The 17621-nt window shown below is 30.1% G+C and overlaps 1 protein-coding gene across 1 annotated transcript in view; it reads left to right on the top strand.

The window, feature by feature from the left end:
- LOC108914672 (zinc finger MYM-type protein 4) overlaps positions 1–17621 on the top strand; it is a 97526-nt gene that overhangs the window by 62516 nt on the left and 17389 nt on the right. The window contains exons 6-7 of the mRNA XM_018720523.1: positions 7197–7655; positions 7710–7845. Of these exons, the coding sequence (XP_018576039.1) occupies positions 7197–7655; positions 7710–7845 (595 nt within the window). The remainder of the gene's footprint in view (positions 1–7196; positions 7656–7709; positions 7846–17621) is intronic.

A 17621-nucleotide genomic window follows, 5' to 3' on the forward strand; every position in this document is an offset into this window, starting at 1 on the left:
AATGAATAGGGATGATTGTTTTCGAATGTACGGTTATTACAATTTATCATTTTTAATATTATTAACGTTTTCACGTTTTATAATTTATTATGTTAAATAATACACAGTTTTAGTATTTCAATTTATTATTCAATATGCAGTTGCGTATAACCAAAGTTTACATAATAAATGTAAACTTTAGTGTAAATCTAAACTTTGGTGTAACCTAGGTAGGCACTTATTGTTTTTGAGAAAGCAATAATTATGTTTTTTTACCTGTTTAAAATGCCAGCACGAGTAAAATAGCATTCATCCGTCCAGAGCACTTGTTAATAAAGTTCTGCTGCACTTCGATTTAGGAAACAATTGCAAAATTCAAGACGATTGGGGAATTCAGCTGCTTCTAAAACTTGAACTTTTTGAAAATGTGTTATGTTAACCCCTTTGCGGGAAAAATGCGGGAGGTATGGAGGGTGGTAGATTTTAATAAACGCTTTAAATTGTTAGGTAATGGTTTTGTAACCGTGTGTAGTGTATTTTGTTTATTCGGGTATTTAGTGTGCCAATTTTTTTATTTGATAAAATTCAGTGAGCCTACAAACCTCTGCTTTATTTATTTTCTTTTAACGAAAGTTGACTTCGAGAAGTAAGACTTGTTAAAACATTTTGCACTAAGTTAATACAATTATTAAAATTAGTTATAATAAAATGCAGCATGATTCTTTATTTACTTGCATTTTATTTGTTTCGTACATATGTATCCGTATACTAAAGCGGCAAAATTAAATGTGAACCGCAGATTATGATGTGAACTTGGCAACGCTCTTCGCCTCAGCTGACGATTTGTTCGTGACATTACGTTACAAAATTTTACGTGCATCCGGGCATCTGGCAGGGCCGCCCTCTTAGCGGGAGTTATGGATTGATTTCCTTCATTTTTAAAAGTCGAGTAAAAAATTTTTTCCCATTTTCTGTCTTAAGCCTTCCGAATACGTGGTTAAAATTAATGACATTATGACTGAATCACCCTGTATTTTACAATTTTGAATTTTTTAAATAAAAATTGTTGAACTACGTTCAATTCTAAATAAAAAAGGTATACTTGTTACAAATCGATAAACTCAACTGTTTTCGAGATACAGACATTTTAAGTTTTTGAGATTCAACAGGAATTAAATTAGAAAATTATTTTTTCCAAAGTAGTAGGCATGGACATAATAAATTGACATTTGTCACTACAATACCATATTGTTTTCTACTCAATTTGATTAAGAAGTAGTTTTTTCCTTGTCGTTATTTTTTAGAGAAGAGAATATCTTAATAAAAGGCTAAGAAAGGGCATTGAAGTTGCTGGTAGTTAATAATTTGTTAAGATATGCAAAATAAAATCTTTAATTGCTGTAATGTTTGTCTTAATTCTTAATTCAGGCTTGGTATCTTAAGACCTGCTAATTTTCTAATTTAATTCCCGCCGTATCTCAAAAACTTAAAACGTCTGTATCTCGAAAACGGTTTAGTTTATCGATTTGTAACTAGTACACCTTTTTTATTTAGAATTGAACGTAGTTCAATAATTTGTAGTTAAAAAATTCAAAATTGTAAAATACAAAAAGTTATATACAGATATACAGGTCTCTCTTCTATTACTTACAGTCAATATTTAAATACTACATACATTTCATCCTCTCTTTATAATTTATCTAGTGAGTGTTGGTTTTTTATGTCATTATTTCTGTAACGAAATTGAAATGGTTATGAAATGAAATTTAAATTATTTGAACTTTTGGAGTTTTGTAACTTCAATATTAAATTTTATTTAAAGTGAAACAGCTAATTTCTTTGCAGCCATAATAGTCACATTTGGTCAGATGAAAATCCGCACACTACTCGTCGGTTTAGCTTTCAGAGGAGATTCTGTGTCAATGTCAATGGCGATCGTTTAATTGGGCCGCATTTTCTACCTGAACATCTGAATGGGCCGCGTTACTTTCAATTTTTAGTAGAATTGTTTGAAAACCTTCCCCTTCGGGCTTACAGCTAATGTTGTTAAAATATTAACATTATGATGCAAATAAAAACTGATTTTTGGCAAGGCATGCTCAGACCTCCTCGAGGTTCTTGCTGGGCAACAATAACAATTTAATATGTTGATTGCATAAATAAAAAATAATTTATAGCATTTTAAATTATTATTGGCTGACGTGAGCAAACCGTTTATTTATTGTCTTTATATGAGGGAAAATATATAAATATGGCAACATTGCATCTAGGGTACCTTGTTCACATCGTAGCCGTGCACAGTATTGTGAACATCAGCCGGTCAGTAACAGCCTGAAAAGGGGGTTAAATAATGATTTGAAAATATTTTTTTTCAGCTTAAATATGCATTTAATTTTTTTTTAATCACGCCATCGTATTATACTCATTTTTCTCTATCTGCTCTTAAAATTAATGACATTATGACTGAATCACCCTGTATAAAAAGTTAGACAGATTTTTACATTAATAGGACAGTATAACTAGCGCACTCTAGACGTGACCCCAACACTCTTTGCATATTCATATTTGCCTCCTCAAAAAACGTAAAACTACAAATTTTCAAAACAATCGGTCCATACATACTTAAAATATAGATAAAAAAAGAAAATATTTTTTCAACTTTAACACCCTGTAGAAAGAAAAGGAGCAATAATTGATTATGGCATGTTTGGCTCAATCACTATATTTTGACTTTAACAATATGCCATTAAGCTGTGTACCATTATTAATGACTCACCCTGTATAGTTGTTTGTATCACATAAATTATTGTTAAAACATAATTATCTAAAGGGTTGTAGTGGTACCCTACAATTACATTTAGTAAAAGACTAATAAACAATATTTTCCTTTTCCGCGTTAATAGCAATTGCTAGTATATTAAGCTGTAGTTATAAAACATCTTAAGTAATTTGTTTATTAGGGTACCCTAGGAATTGGAAAGCCGTATTTATGAAATATTTAAGTAATTTTCTTACGGTATACTAGAGTAGTTTTTTCAATTACACGACTAACAGTGACCTGATCGTATCCTCTTAAGACTCCACAGACTATCTACAAATAATTATAATAGGTACATCAAGGTATAACTGTAAAGGGTATATCTATACATTGTCATCCATAGGATCTGCATTATATGAGAAAATTTCTTTTCTTTGTTGAAAATTCTTGTTTAAAATATTTCAAAATACAATCTGTTTTACATTTACAACATTTACAATTAACCACATTAGTCATCATTTTAATGATTTTATTTGAGTAAATGAACAAAAATATCAACACAGGCGTTGTTCACGCCCACGCGTCATTATTTAAATAAGTACCTACTCATTATTATTATTATTTTTTATTTTTCTTGATACTTTCTTCGCCAGAGGGCACTGACGCGCTCACTCTGGCGTTTAAGTAGTCTTAATTGAGTCGCCGGCGGGTATCCTCGTTTTAATAGGAGCAGGTAATATTTTTTCGCTTGAAATTTCCGCATCCACGTTTCCGCCTCCTCACCTATACAGTCCACCTCATACCACCTGTTCCGGAAGAGCTTCAGATAGTCACCAAGGGGTCCCTTTGAAGAAGACGCTCTCCGGGAATACCAGGTAATCTTCAAATTAATTTATTTTTGTTCCACATTTTCCTCAACCCGCACCCCGTTCGCTAACAGGCGCAACATCTTTTTAGTAAGGAAAATGTAATTCGAAATTTATTGTTGCTTGAATCTCATGAAAAGCATTATTTATTCTTTTTTCAAACTGCTCAAAATGTCAAAGTTGTTATTGCAGCATAGGTACTATGTAATTTTAAAGTGAATTTTATTCGAATATCGAAGTGTGTTTCAGTTCGATTTTTAAGTTTATTCGAAAATCAGACTTTGTTTGAAAAACTTAAAAGAGTAGTAATTAGTAGAAAACTGAAAGATGAATTCGAAAATATCATGATTGATGACCGTAAAGCAGTGGCGTATTATTTAATTTAGAAAAATATGCCACCGATACCCTGTATCTCTAGCACTGCAGCATCTAAATTTTCGGAAAATGCCTCAGAATTTGGACAATGTTTACATAAATACATGTGCCCAATTTCAAATTATTTCAAAAAATTAAAATATTTTTTTAAGTTTAACACCCTGTATCTTTTTAAGTGCCCTAAAAAAAACTTTATACGATAGACCCCTTAAAATTCACCAAAGAATACTAGGTTTCATTTTTGGTCACCGTTTGTGAATAACCCTGTATAGGTGTGAGTATATCTAGATCAGAAATATCTCTGCGTTATACAACATGTTAAAATAATGATCCATTATTGGAACAATCTCAAAAACACAATAAAAATAGGCTATTTGCTTTCTGGAGAAACGCTGGAGATGCTACTGGCAATCTCCAGCAATTTTCCGGCGCTTCGCCAAAAGTGTCACTAATGCGCATGCTTGACTTTGCTGGCAAACGACTGTGCATTGGAATATCGTCCAGCGAATGACGAATCTCTGGCATGTCGCTGGCGATCGACTATGCATATGGGCATTAGACTGCTGATTTACATCAATTGCACGAAGTGTCCTTCATTTTGATTAATTCACAAACGAATTCGGTTTTTAAAAGACTGTTCAACATTGGTCAGCACGTTTGGCGTAATTTCTTGAAATGATACTGTAATGCGCTGCCGCATATCTTCCGCAATAGTTGGTGGTGTAACATAAACTTTGCTTTTTATAAATCCCCATAAAAAGAAGTCGCAACTTGTCATATCTGGACACCTTGAAGGCCAAAGCACTGGTCCTCTGTGCCCAATCCATCTGTTGGGAAAAGTTTCGTGTAAAAATTGACAAACCCCAGTAGTATTGTGAGGTGGAGCACCATCTTGTTGCATCCACATTCTTCGAAGTGTAGCTAAAGGAATGTCGCCTAACATCTTCTAGAGTGTTTGTTAAAAAGTTTAAATAAACTGCTCCAGTTAGACGCTGGTCAAAAAAGAATGGTCCAATGACATGGGTTCGCAAAATTGCTCGCCACACGTTCAGAGACCATCTGTGTTGGCTATGAGTTGTCCGGAATTGGTGAGGATTTACTGTGTCACAATAATAGCAATCATGATGAAACCATTTTTATGAAAAGTGACCTAATCGGAGAACATGACCCCCATTTTAAAAAATCATCTTGATTTAACATTTCAAGTGCCCACTGACAAAACTCCAGTTTCCACTGAAATTGTACTTCTAGTAACTCTTGATGTAATTGGATGCGATAAGGATAATAATTGTGCTTTTGTAAAATCCTATGTATCGACGTTGTACTAATACCCGTTGATTGACTAATTTGTCTCACACTTACTTTCTTTTTCTGAATACACCCCAGCACAAAAAATTCATTTTTCTCCGTTTGTTATTTAAAAACCTATCAAGCACTAGTTGAATGGCTTTACGCTGTGGATGTGGTCTGTCTGGATAGTGCTGAGCATAAATTTGTGATGCCAATAACGGATTTCTGTCACACTCACCGAGGACAAAAACCATGTCAATCATTTCTTCCTGTGTCAGCGACATTTCGAAAATATTATAATAAACTTTTACTCTCTACTTACAAGGAGAAGGTAAGGTAATCAGATTTTTGTAATTTTTTATATTTATGGTACGTGTAGTTTGGATCTTGAATAAGAATTTTTCGACGTAGGTCGACCCAATGTTCATAAATTACCAAGATAATTGATTTTGAAGTTTTACCTGACAGCTAAATCCACTAGATGTGACACATTCTTCAACTGGGAGCGTGGCCTAATTGGTAGCATTCGGGTCTGACAGTCAGGAGATCGCTGGTTCGAGTCCGTCATGTGCCATTTTTTTTTTTTTCAAAACGCACCATATGGTTTTTTATAATTTTCTTCATCTCGAAAATTATGAACGAAATATTATAATAACTACTTATGTATATGTAGGAATATTCTTCAAATATTTCATTAAATGCACAATTGGTTGATAAACTATTTATTATGAATTAACAATGTTTCATTAAAAAAAAACAAACGAGGTCAGGTAGGATGTTCATTTATTTTATATTTATGTTTATTTGACATTTTACGCAATGTGGCACGAACCAGAATGGCAGTTATCATAGAAAAATGGGAAGCAGAAATTTTTTAAGCTTCTAGCTTTCTTTCCTTTTATTTTTTTATCTCGAAAATTATGAACAAATGAAATCCCAAAAGCTACCAACTAGGCCACGCTCCCAGTTGAAGAATGTGTCGCATCTAGTGGATTTAGCTGACAGGTAAAACTTCAAAATCAATTATCTCGGTAATTTATGAATGTAGCGTCGAACTACTTCAGAAAATTCTTATTCAAGGTCCAAACTACACATACCATAAATATCAAAAATTATAAAAATCCGATTACCTTACCTTCTCCTAGTTAGCAAAATAACTACAACGTCAACGTTAATCAAAACTAGAGTGACATTTATTTTGCTTTGTATATCAAACAGTGCAATAAACATTGTTTGCAAGGCCTTCTTGACGCTGTTACATAGCTACTTTTTCAGACTAACAAAGAACCTGATTTTTCTGGAAAATGTTAGACATAAGTATGGACAACCTTATATCAGTCGAAAAGGTATTCAATTTTGCATTCACCCATGACAATTAATACGGATCAGTCTGTTTGAAAAAAAAAGTTTTTCAACTTGTAAGATTATTAAATGTAGGTCTCAGTATTTCCAAGTCTGAATAACGTACACATTTTGTTCACAGAAGACAAGATAGAGTACTTTATGCCAAAACGAACTGTGAAAACTGCAGGTTTGTATCTCTTATGGTTTAGACGCTATCTAGCCTCATTTAGAGGGTTGAAATCGTGATTTTTTTCAAAAGCAACTGAATATCTTGAAAACGGTAAGATTTAAACACTGTACATTTAATAAACTCTACCTAAAATTAACCAGAGAATTAAAAAATGGAGTAATATATAGAGTGTTCTATTTAAAATAGTAAAGTTATGTAACGCACATGCGAAATGGAATATCCTGTAAAGCTAAAAATACTTTCTTTACATGCTCCACATGATTCCAGACAACTTTTATTAAAGCCATTTATTTATAAATTTTACAGTTACAGAGTTACAGAAGAATCTCTTTTAGGTGGAACACCCTGTATATCCTGCAACTCTGGCTTACAAACACAATTGTTTTTTTTTTAGTATACGTTTGGAGTGAATGCATGGAAGCAGTGGGTGACAACAAAGAATGCAGAACTGGAAAAATCATCGAGATGTGTAATGCTGTTCAAAACGGAAATTTTACAATTGACCGCAGATGAACTTAACTATTCCTTGTGTTTATTTGTAAAAGAAGTAAGGAAACCCAACGGTGCTGAATATGCCCCCGACACCATTTATTACTTATGTTTAGGCATTCAGCAGTATCTCTTTGAGAATGGCCGAATTGATAATATTTTCTGTGATTCATATTATGAAAAATTTACGGATTGTTTAGATGAAGTGGCTAAAAAATTTTCAGTTCTTTATAATGACTCTCATTATATCGTCACCCGAGTGGAAGAAGAACACTTATGGGAAAGTAAACAATTGGGAGCTCATTCTCCCCATGTTTTACTAAGCACGCTAATGTTCTTTAACACAAAACATTTTAATCTAACAGTAAGATACAGATTTTATAACATTTCTTGTTTCTTGATATAATAATACTTCTAGAGTGTCGATGAACATATGCAGTTATCATTCTCTCACATAATGAAGCACTGGAAAAGGAATCCTAATCAACCATCCTCTAAAATACCAGGATCGAGGAATGTGTTATTACGTTTTTACCCACCTCAAAGTGCTATACGTAAGTCTTTTTATTTCATATTTTTGTTGCTAAATATACAGGGCGTACCCATATTCTACGTACATGGAACTATCACAAATTCTTGGAGCCAAATTAAGGAGATTTGACTAAATGTACTCCTATACAAATGCTTAATTTAGCTGCTAGAGGGCAAAAATTTTAGTTTTTTTCCAGGTAACTCAAAAACAGTTTGTCCGAATTGTATGAAGCTTTTCTGCAGTTATTTTGTTGTGTTTGCAATGTTTTTTGCAAGTAATTAATCATTTTATTAATAGTAACCAACATACATATGATTTAATAGGTAACTGTTAGCAAAAATTTGATTAATTTGACATTATAAATAAAATAATGCTTTGTGTAGTTGAGAATTATGGGAAATGGTCAATATTTTCACATAATTCCATAAAAATAATAAGAGGGAACTTGTATCATGATGTAATTTCTTTTAGAAATGCATAAATTATATAATGTATATTAGGACGTTTCACGTTAAATCGATCACGGCTCTCGCCAAAATGTGAAGACACTTAATAAATGGTTTTGGGTGTACAAAAATTAGTTCTTCCAAGTACTTTAAGATGTTATGTGGCACCTGCAAGTGTAAAAAAAATTTGGATTCATCCAATAAACTCCCTCCAGTGAACATATTACTGATAAATCCATCTCCAAATGCCTTTAATGAGGACTTTTGAGATTGCTGTTCATAAATCTTGTTATTTTCAGATGATTCAAGATGGCAGTTTTTATATAACCTCAAAAAAAAATAAAAATTGGAAAATCATGACGCTAGTCGATTCTTATGTTTTTGAAGTCGCTGAATCATAATTTTAAATCAATTCGATAGTACAATGTCATGTTATTACGTTATTTCTTTTTTTGAATTTGTTTGAAAATAACATTTACTTTCTATTTATTCTATCTTATCCTATATATTCTATTCACCTTAAAAAAAAATTAAATCAAGACTTTAGTTAATCCTAAGAGACTCGTTTTTCATGTTTTTGTGGTTACCAAGTCGTTTCAATAATATCATATTGCAAGAAATTCCCAACCGGGTGCCACTGGACACCTTCCCCAAAAAAAATTAAAAATTGCGATTTTTCATTCATACTATGAATTGAATCTTAAAAGAGCAATTTTTTTCTATGTTTTCGAGGTCAGAGCGGTCCTTGGCTCTGTTGGTAAGGTGGTTTACTCTAAACCAACGTCATTCAAGGGGTCATGGGATCAAATCCCGCGAATATTTCGAATTTTTCAATCTTGATTTATCAGTGGCATTTGTACCCGGGAAACCAAACAAAAAAGTAATAAACGACTGACGAAGGAACCGACATGGTGGTATGATAGTTGATATCTTTCAATATTACTCAAGAACTTGTATCAATAATGATGGTTAAATTGTTACATGATTTGGTAGGAAAAACAACTACTTTCAAGTCTTTTTGGAGTTTAGTTTGAAAAGGTACGAGGATTAACATTTTTTTTTTTTTGAGATTAGGATCGGAACGGGCATAATACTGTTGAACCGACAAAAACATTAGAAACAACTAGTCTCTAATGATTTAATTTGTGGTATGAAAAAAGTTATGATTTTTCAATATCTTTTGAGGTTAGGATTGGAAAGTGATACGATACTATCGAACTGACCAATTTATGATTTAGCGACTTCGAAAACATAGGAAATGATTAGTCTCACTTGTCTGATTGATATTAGAATGAATTATATTAGATTATCATCATCTGAATTATTGATTATCATTATCTGAATGATATTAGAAAACCAAATTTGAAATATCCAAGAATTAAAATTATTGGAGTAAATGAGGAAGACGATGACACAGATGACAATCTCTTGAATGCAATAAAAGATCAAAATTTAACAGAACATGGATCAGAAGAAGGATTTCATTTGAAAATAATAAAAAGGATAAAAAAGCAAATAGAGAAATTACATTAATACTAGAAGCTGACTCAAAGACACATAATATACTGTTAAACAAGGGCAAAATTTTTATAGGATGGTCGAGAGGCAAAGCTTATGATTATGTTCATGTTGTTAGATGTTTTAAGTGTTTTGGCTTCAACCATATGGCCAAGGACTGTAAAAATAACAATATATGTTATAAATGTTCATTGGAGAACATACAGGAGAATGTAAAGCCAGAAATAATAAGTGCATAAACTGTAGCAATGCAATTGAAAAGTATAAAATAAAGATAAAAGATAATCATAATGCATTAGATCCAAAATGTCCTTGCTATATAAGAATATTAAACAGCATCAAAAGGAAAATTGATTATTTGGATGATCAATAGCAATTAGCAAATTTCAAAGATTAGAATACATCATCGTAAACATCAATGTTTAACCTTGAACACACAAGGCTTTCTACATAATAAAGAGGAAATAGAACTACTTATACATACTTTACAACCAAATGTAGTTTGTTTAACAGAGACTCACGTTACAAATGATATACAGATATCTGAAATTGAAATAGATGGTTATAAACTAGAAATTTGTTACTCCAATAGCACACACACAGGAGGAGTTATATTATATATTAAAAATGAAATGTCCTTCTACAATATAAAAAATTTTACAGTCGAAAACAATCTTTGGTGTGTGGGAGTGCAACTGCAAATAAATACGGACAATTATAATATAATAGGGATATATCATTCGCCAAGTGCAAGTACAGCGGATTTTTGGAACAATTTGGAGAGTCTGATAGAAGAATACAGCTCTAGTAATATAGACAGTATTATAACAGGAGACTTTAACATAGATATGTTGAGGGACACATGTTATTCAACACAGTTATCGAGAATTATTATGGAAAATGGATTTATACAGTTAGTAGGGGAACCAACTAGAATTACACAGAACACTGCAACTTTGATTGATCTGCTAATAACTAATTGTGATACTATAACACATAAAGTGCACCATACACCAAAGATAACGGATCATGCTTACATAACCATACATTTTCCAGTAAAGAGTAATAATAACACATATCGTATAAAGAAATGTTACAGAAGTTTTAAAAACTATAACAAGGATGCCCTACAAGAAATTTTAATTAATACTGAGTGGAACAATGACAGTGCAAACATTAATGTGTTGACGGAAAATTTAATTAACTGTATTAAAAATAGTCTTAATAATGTTTGTCCCATAAAGGAAATTGTAGTTCCAATCAAATATGCAAATAAAATGTGGATTACAGAAGAAATTTTAGTGGCTATGAAAGAACGAGATAGACACTATGAAGCAGCTAGAATTACAAGAAGAGAAGAGGAATGGAATTCATTCAAAGAAAAGCGGAATAAGGTAGTTACAATGATAAGAAAAGAGAAAAAACAGTATTATGAAAACAAAATAGACCATTGTAAAGGTGATTCGAAGTTGATGTGGAAAACATTGAAACAAATGAATAAAGGGAAACAGCATGTTTCTAAATGTATTAAATTTAATGAACAAGAAGTATCGGATGAATTGGAGATTGCAGAAAAATTTAATGACTATTTTATAGAGAGTGTGGTAGAGATTATTCATGATATACCAAAGTTTGATTTGTACACAAGTCATGATTTTGGAGTTGATTGTAGATTACGCGAATTTAAAGTCATAGAAATGAATGCATTGAGAAAAGTTATTGATGCATTACCAAATAAATCAGGATGTGATGGGATTCCCACAAATGTTATTAAAGACACATTTGAAATCATCGGCAACAGGTTTTTGGATGTGGTTAATTGTTCTCTTCAGTCGGGCGTTTTTCCAGATGCATGGACTAATTCATTTGTTACACCTATACCAAAAGTTATTAATACTATTTTATGTGACCAATATCGACCAATCAATTCATTGCCAGTTTGTGAAAAAGTATTGGAATTGGTAGTTAAAGAACAATTAATAAATTACATACAAAACAATAATATCATCATATCAGTACAATCAGGATTCCGAGGAGCACATTCATGTGAAACTGCATTACAGTGTATTTTGGACGACTGGGTACGGGGAATTGATAATGATAATATAGTAGTGGCTGTATTTCTAGATTTTAAACGTGCATTCGAAACCATTGATCGAGGTCTTCTTCTCTCGAAGTTAAGAAGTATTGGAATTGGAGGAAATGTTTTGCAGTGGTTTTCATCTTACATAACAAAAAGAGGACCAAAAACAAAATATAGTGAGAGAGTATCTGGAAGAAAGGAAACTAAATATGGCGTACCTCAAGGCTCAGTATTGGGTCCTATATTATTTATTATTTTCATCAATGACATTCTCTGTTGTTTAACTGATTGCAAAATACATGTGTTTGCAGATGACACAATGCTTTATATGTTTGGTAAAAATGTTAATGATATTATAAGAAATATTAACGGGGAACTAAATAATTTATATGCATGGCTTTGTGACAATAATTTGAAAGTAAATATTGATAAATGTAAGTGGTTAGTATTAGGCAAAAAACATACATTGAATAAAATTTCGATAGAGGATTATATTAAATTAAATAACCAGAAACTAGAAAGAGTCCATCAGATAAAATATCTGGGTGTGATGTTGAATGAATGTATGTGTTTTAAACAACATACCGCATATATTGTTAAAAAAGTTGCCAAAAAAATTAATTTCTTAAGGCGTATATCTAAGGATTTATCATTTTTTGCCAGACTGACCATTTATAAAACGATAATTGCGCCACATTTTGAATATTGTTCAACAATTTTATTATTTTTAAATAACAATGAGATTCAGACTCTACAGAAAACGCAGAATAAAGCTATGAGGATTATTTTGCAGTGTAGTAGATATACTCCAATACAGGACATGTTAAATGCATTAAATTTTATAAACATAAAACAACGAATTTTGTTAAGAACGTTACAATTTATATATAAAATAAAAAATTTGCTCTTACCTAGTTATTTGCACAGTAGAATAACTTATGTAAGAGATGGACATGTTTATAACACTCGCCAAAAGGATGACTTTTATATAGAAAAACACAATTTATTAAGAACTAGTAAATCTTTGTTTTACCAGGGTCTTATGCAATACAATGAGCTACCAGAATATATAAAAAATTGTAATGGGCCGGTTAAACATTTCAATAAGCTAATTGTTAGTTACATTAGGTCACTACCAGGGTAAACTTTTATATATTTCTGTTTTAAAGATTTTTGTTGTTTGAGTTTATGTAATCGTTTGTATGTATAGCATTTGCTAAATAAATATGTATCTATCTATCTATCTATCTATCTATCTATCTATCTATCTATCTATCTATCTATCTATCTTGTCTGTGAAATCGACCATTGAACTATGTTTGAATAAAAGTTTTGTGGTTTATGGCTTGCTAAGCAGTTATATAAAAACTGCCGTCTTGAAACGTCTGAAAATAATATAAGATTTATGAACAGTGATCTCGAAAGTCCTCATTAAGGTCATTGGGAGACGGATTTATTGGATGAATCCTGATTTTTACAGTTCCAGGCGCCATATTGGATTTTCGAATTCTGCCACATCTTAAAGTACTTGGCAGAACTAATTTTTTTACACCTAAAACCATTTATTAGGTGTCTACAAATTTTAGCCTTGATCGATTTGACGTGAAACGTCCCATATATTTGTGTCCATTAGGACATTTCATATTTTCCTTATTAGTCTCTCATCATTCAAAATTGGTCACAATTTACAAAATGGGAGAAATTTGAGACAGGCACGCTTTTTTTGACTAAATTGTATGTTACCATAACTCTTATTTATTGGTTTATTTATATGTGTAAAACAACTTTTTTAACTAGATTAGGGCCTTGGTTTTTATTTAAAAAATTTAACTTTGATCTAGAAGTTGAAAACTTAGTTATTAAAAAAAAAACTATGCCACTGGATTCGAGGTGTATGGATAATAAGATAAAGTGTTAACATAAAAAAAGTTTACGAGTAGCCTCTATAGGGGTCATAAAAAATCTTCATCTGATTGGCCCTGAAAAATTCTTTCATAAAAGTGGCCAGTATTCTTGAAAATTTTCTGTATTAAAGTAATAATCGAGAGACCTTGCATGACATCAAAAGTATAGTACAATCACAGACAAAATAGTTAACGTACCACACGTATCTGGAATAGCACATCAGTGTTAGATTTCCGAATTGCCCATAGAGCACACCGCCAGCAGAATTTTAGGAAGATTCAAATGCAACGGCTGGCATTTCTAAATGACGAATCAGGTATTCTGCAATGGCGTCACAGTTATGATATTTTAAACAATTAATAATATATATATAAAGTTGAAATTTTCTTGAACCTTTTGTTTAATATTAAAATATATTTATTTTCTTGGGAATTGGGTTCTGGTGTGATAGTCAGTTAAAAAAAAGGACAAAAAACAGCAGCGATTTCTTTCTTGACGTTTCGTTCCTGATCAGGAACTTTTTCAAAAGGCTTTTATTATTAAAATTGTTATAATTAATAAAATTAAAACCTAAACAACAACCATTTTACGTCAAAATTTTAAAAAATATGCATCAATCGTCATACAGTGGACATATTTTCATAATATAATATTATCTTTTTTCATTTTAAATTTGAAAAAGGCCTGCATTTTTTAATATTGTAAATGTGTCTGGATAATACTTTTAGTCGGCAATGTGGTACGTGGATACGATGAAAATGAAATGAGCAGTATAATAATTATTATGATAAATTCGAACAGGTAGTACGCCTGGTGGCGAAATTTTGTAAATTAAAGACAGAAAGGACATCTAGTAATTTTATTTGAAATTATATTTTAAAAGTATAGAAAACTATTTTAAATGTGATTTGTTTAGATGATAATAAATGGAAATAATAGAATTATTATAATTATTGTTATTTGATTAAATTATGATATATTTGACTTAAATTTTTAATGTCAGTTTTATCGTTAATACTGTTTTTATTTTTTTTTATATGAATCATTTCCTGAATTAATCTTTTGTTATAATTTGGTTCTTTAACGAGAATTTTGGTTTGATCAAAATTAAAACTATGTTTTTTTTCCTTGACATGTTTATTAAGAGCTGTTGCACAATTTTTAGTATATTTATGGCCCTTTAATCTATTTTCTAAATTTTGTGATGTCATACCTATATAATGACCATTGCAATCATTGCATGGAATAGAATATACTACATGAGATTGTTTTAGTACAGGAGTTTTGCTTTTTAAAGGTGTGAAAAATTTATTTAATTGATTAAACGATTTATGAGCAACTAAAATGTTGTATTTAAATAAAATGGATTTAATTTTTTCAGATAAAGATTGTACATATGGTAATGCAATATATTGACAGTTGACAGAGTTATGATCAGAATTTATTGGTTTTTTATTTTTTGATGTATTATAGAAGTTAAAGATTCTTTGTTTAATAATTTTGTTATAAAATTTAGCAGGATAATTATTATCTAGTAAAATATTTTTTACTTTATTTATAATTTTAGGTCGATAAATGGGACTTGTTAAATGTATCGCTCTATTGATTAAACCAATAACTACACTTTTTTTGTATGTTATCGGGTGGTGAGAATTAAAATTTAAATATCTACCTGAAGATGTGAATTTTGTAAACCATTTAGTTAAAATTTGATTATTTTTACGAATTAAAGTTAAATCAAGAAAATTAATTTTGTTTTTATTTTCAATTTCGATAGTAAATTGTAATTTTGGATGAAAATTGTTAAACTCATTTAAAATATCATTAATTTTATTTTCGGGAAGTGCGATAATGCAATCATCAACATATCTTTTGAAAAATAATATATCAAAATTTAGATTATTAATTACTTCTTCTTCTAAAAATTCCATAACTAATTGTGCTATTGTTGATGAAATTGGTGCTCCCATTGCACAGCCTTTTATTTGTTGGTAAAAATCATTTTTGTATTGAAAAAAATTAGTAGTAAGTGTAAGTTTAATACCAGTTAAAAATTCATTTAAAGGGGTATGATTTTGTAATAAATTCAATTTTTTTGTGATAATTTTAATTACTAGATCTATAGGAATGTTGGTGTATAAAGATGTAACATCTAATGAAATTAATCTATAATTACTTGGTATATTAATTGTGTCAATGAATTTTTTAAAACAAAAAGAATCTTTTATGTAATAATCATTTTGGCAATTTATTTTTGATATAATGTCTGCTAAAAATTTTGATAAATTATATAAAGGTGATTGAATACTAGAAACAATAGGACGTAAGGGTATGTTAGTTTTATGCAGTTTTGGAAGACCGCATATTTTTGGGGGTTGTGCATTGTGGATCAACAATTTCTTAGCCTCATTTTCATCTATAAATTTATTTTTTTGCCATTTTTTTATTAAAGTGTTATTTTTGTTTTGATAATTATTTGTTGGATTTGAATTTATTTTTTTATATGTATTAGTGTCTTCTAGTAAATCTAACATTTTTGAGTTATATTCAGAAGTGTTCATCACTACTGTTTTATTGCTTTTATCAGGTTTAAGGATAGTAATTTGTGGATTTTCTTTGATAAAATGGCGAGTTTTGTTCATGTTTTTAAAAATGGTCTTTTGTGTATTATTTAATTTTGTTTTATTATGTTTTTTGTGGTTTTTATAGTTGGTGACTGCATTAACAACATTAGCTCTAATTGTATTTTTAACATCATCTGTTTTATTTTGAATAGCTGTTTCTATAGATGAAATGTAATCATCAATAGGTAGGTCATTCTCATAGGTTATAGGTAAAGCAAAATTTGGGCCATATGCCAATGTTTCTTCTATTTCTTGAGGTATAAAAGTATCAGATAAATTTTGAAACCAATTAGATTTTATTTTATTGTTATTATAAATATCAACATTTTTTCGTTATTATTATTATTACCGGTATTTACTAACCTGTTGAACTTTCTAATATTTTTTGTTTTAATTTTTTCAAAAAGATTATTGTATTTATTATTTTCAAAATCTAAAAATTTATTAATTACATTATTAGGTAAAAAAGATTTAACAATTGTAATTTGATTTTCTAAAATACTTTTATGATGATGGATGCATTTTGTAGTTTCACTTAGTAATATATTTAAAATCTTATTTTTAAAAACATAACACAATTATTTAATTGGTTGTTTAGGTACGTACCTGTTACAGTTATATGAGTTATGTTAAAATTCAGAAAAATTGGATGTGTTTGTATGTTTGCAGCATAGTAAAAAAAATCTTCTATTCTTCTGTTTGGTTAAAATAAATTTCGATCAAGAAATATTTTTCAAAAGATTTGTAGCCTCCAGTCCGTAAGTTTGCTGAATTTCTTGAAAAAACATCTTGGTAACGATGTATTTAATGCAATTTTCACCCTTGCAGAATTTGTAAAGTTGAAATTTTCTTGAACCTTTTGTTTAATATTAAAATATATTTATTTTCTTGGGAATTGGGTTCTGGTGTGATAGTCAGTTAAAAAAGAGGATAATAATGTAATTAATAAATTTTTAGATTTTGAAAATAATAAATACAATAATCTTTTTGAAAAAATTAAAACAAAAAATATTAGAAAGTTCAACAGGTTAGTAAATACCGGTAATAATAATAATAACGAAAAAAATGTTGATATTTATAATAACAATAAAATAAAATCTAATTGGTTTCAAAATTTATCTGATACTTTTATACCTCAAGAAATAGAAGAAACATTGGCATATGGCCCAAATTTTGCTTTACCTATAACCTATGAGAATGACCTACCTATTGATGATTACAT

The sequence above is a fragment of the Anoplophora glabripennis genome, unplaced genomic scaffold (genome assembly GCF_000390285.2).
Source record: "Anoplophora glabripennis isolate ALB-LARVAE unplaced genomic scaffold, Agla_2.0 scaffold1152, whole genome shotgun sequence".
Lineage (NCBI taxonomy): Eukaryota > Metazoa > Arthropoda > Insecta > Coleoptera > Cerambycidae > Anoplophora > Anoplophora glabripennis.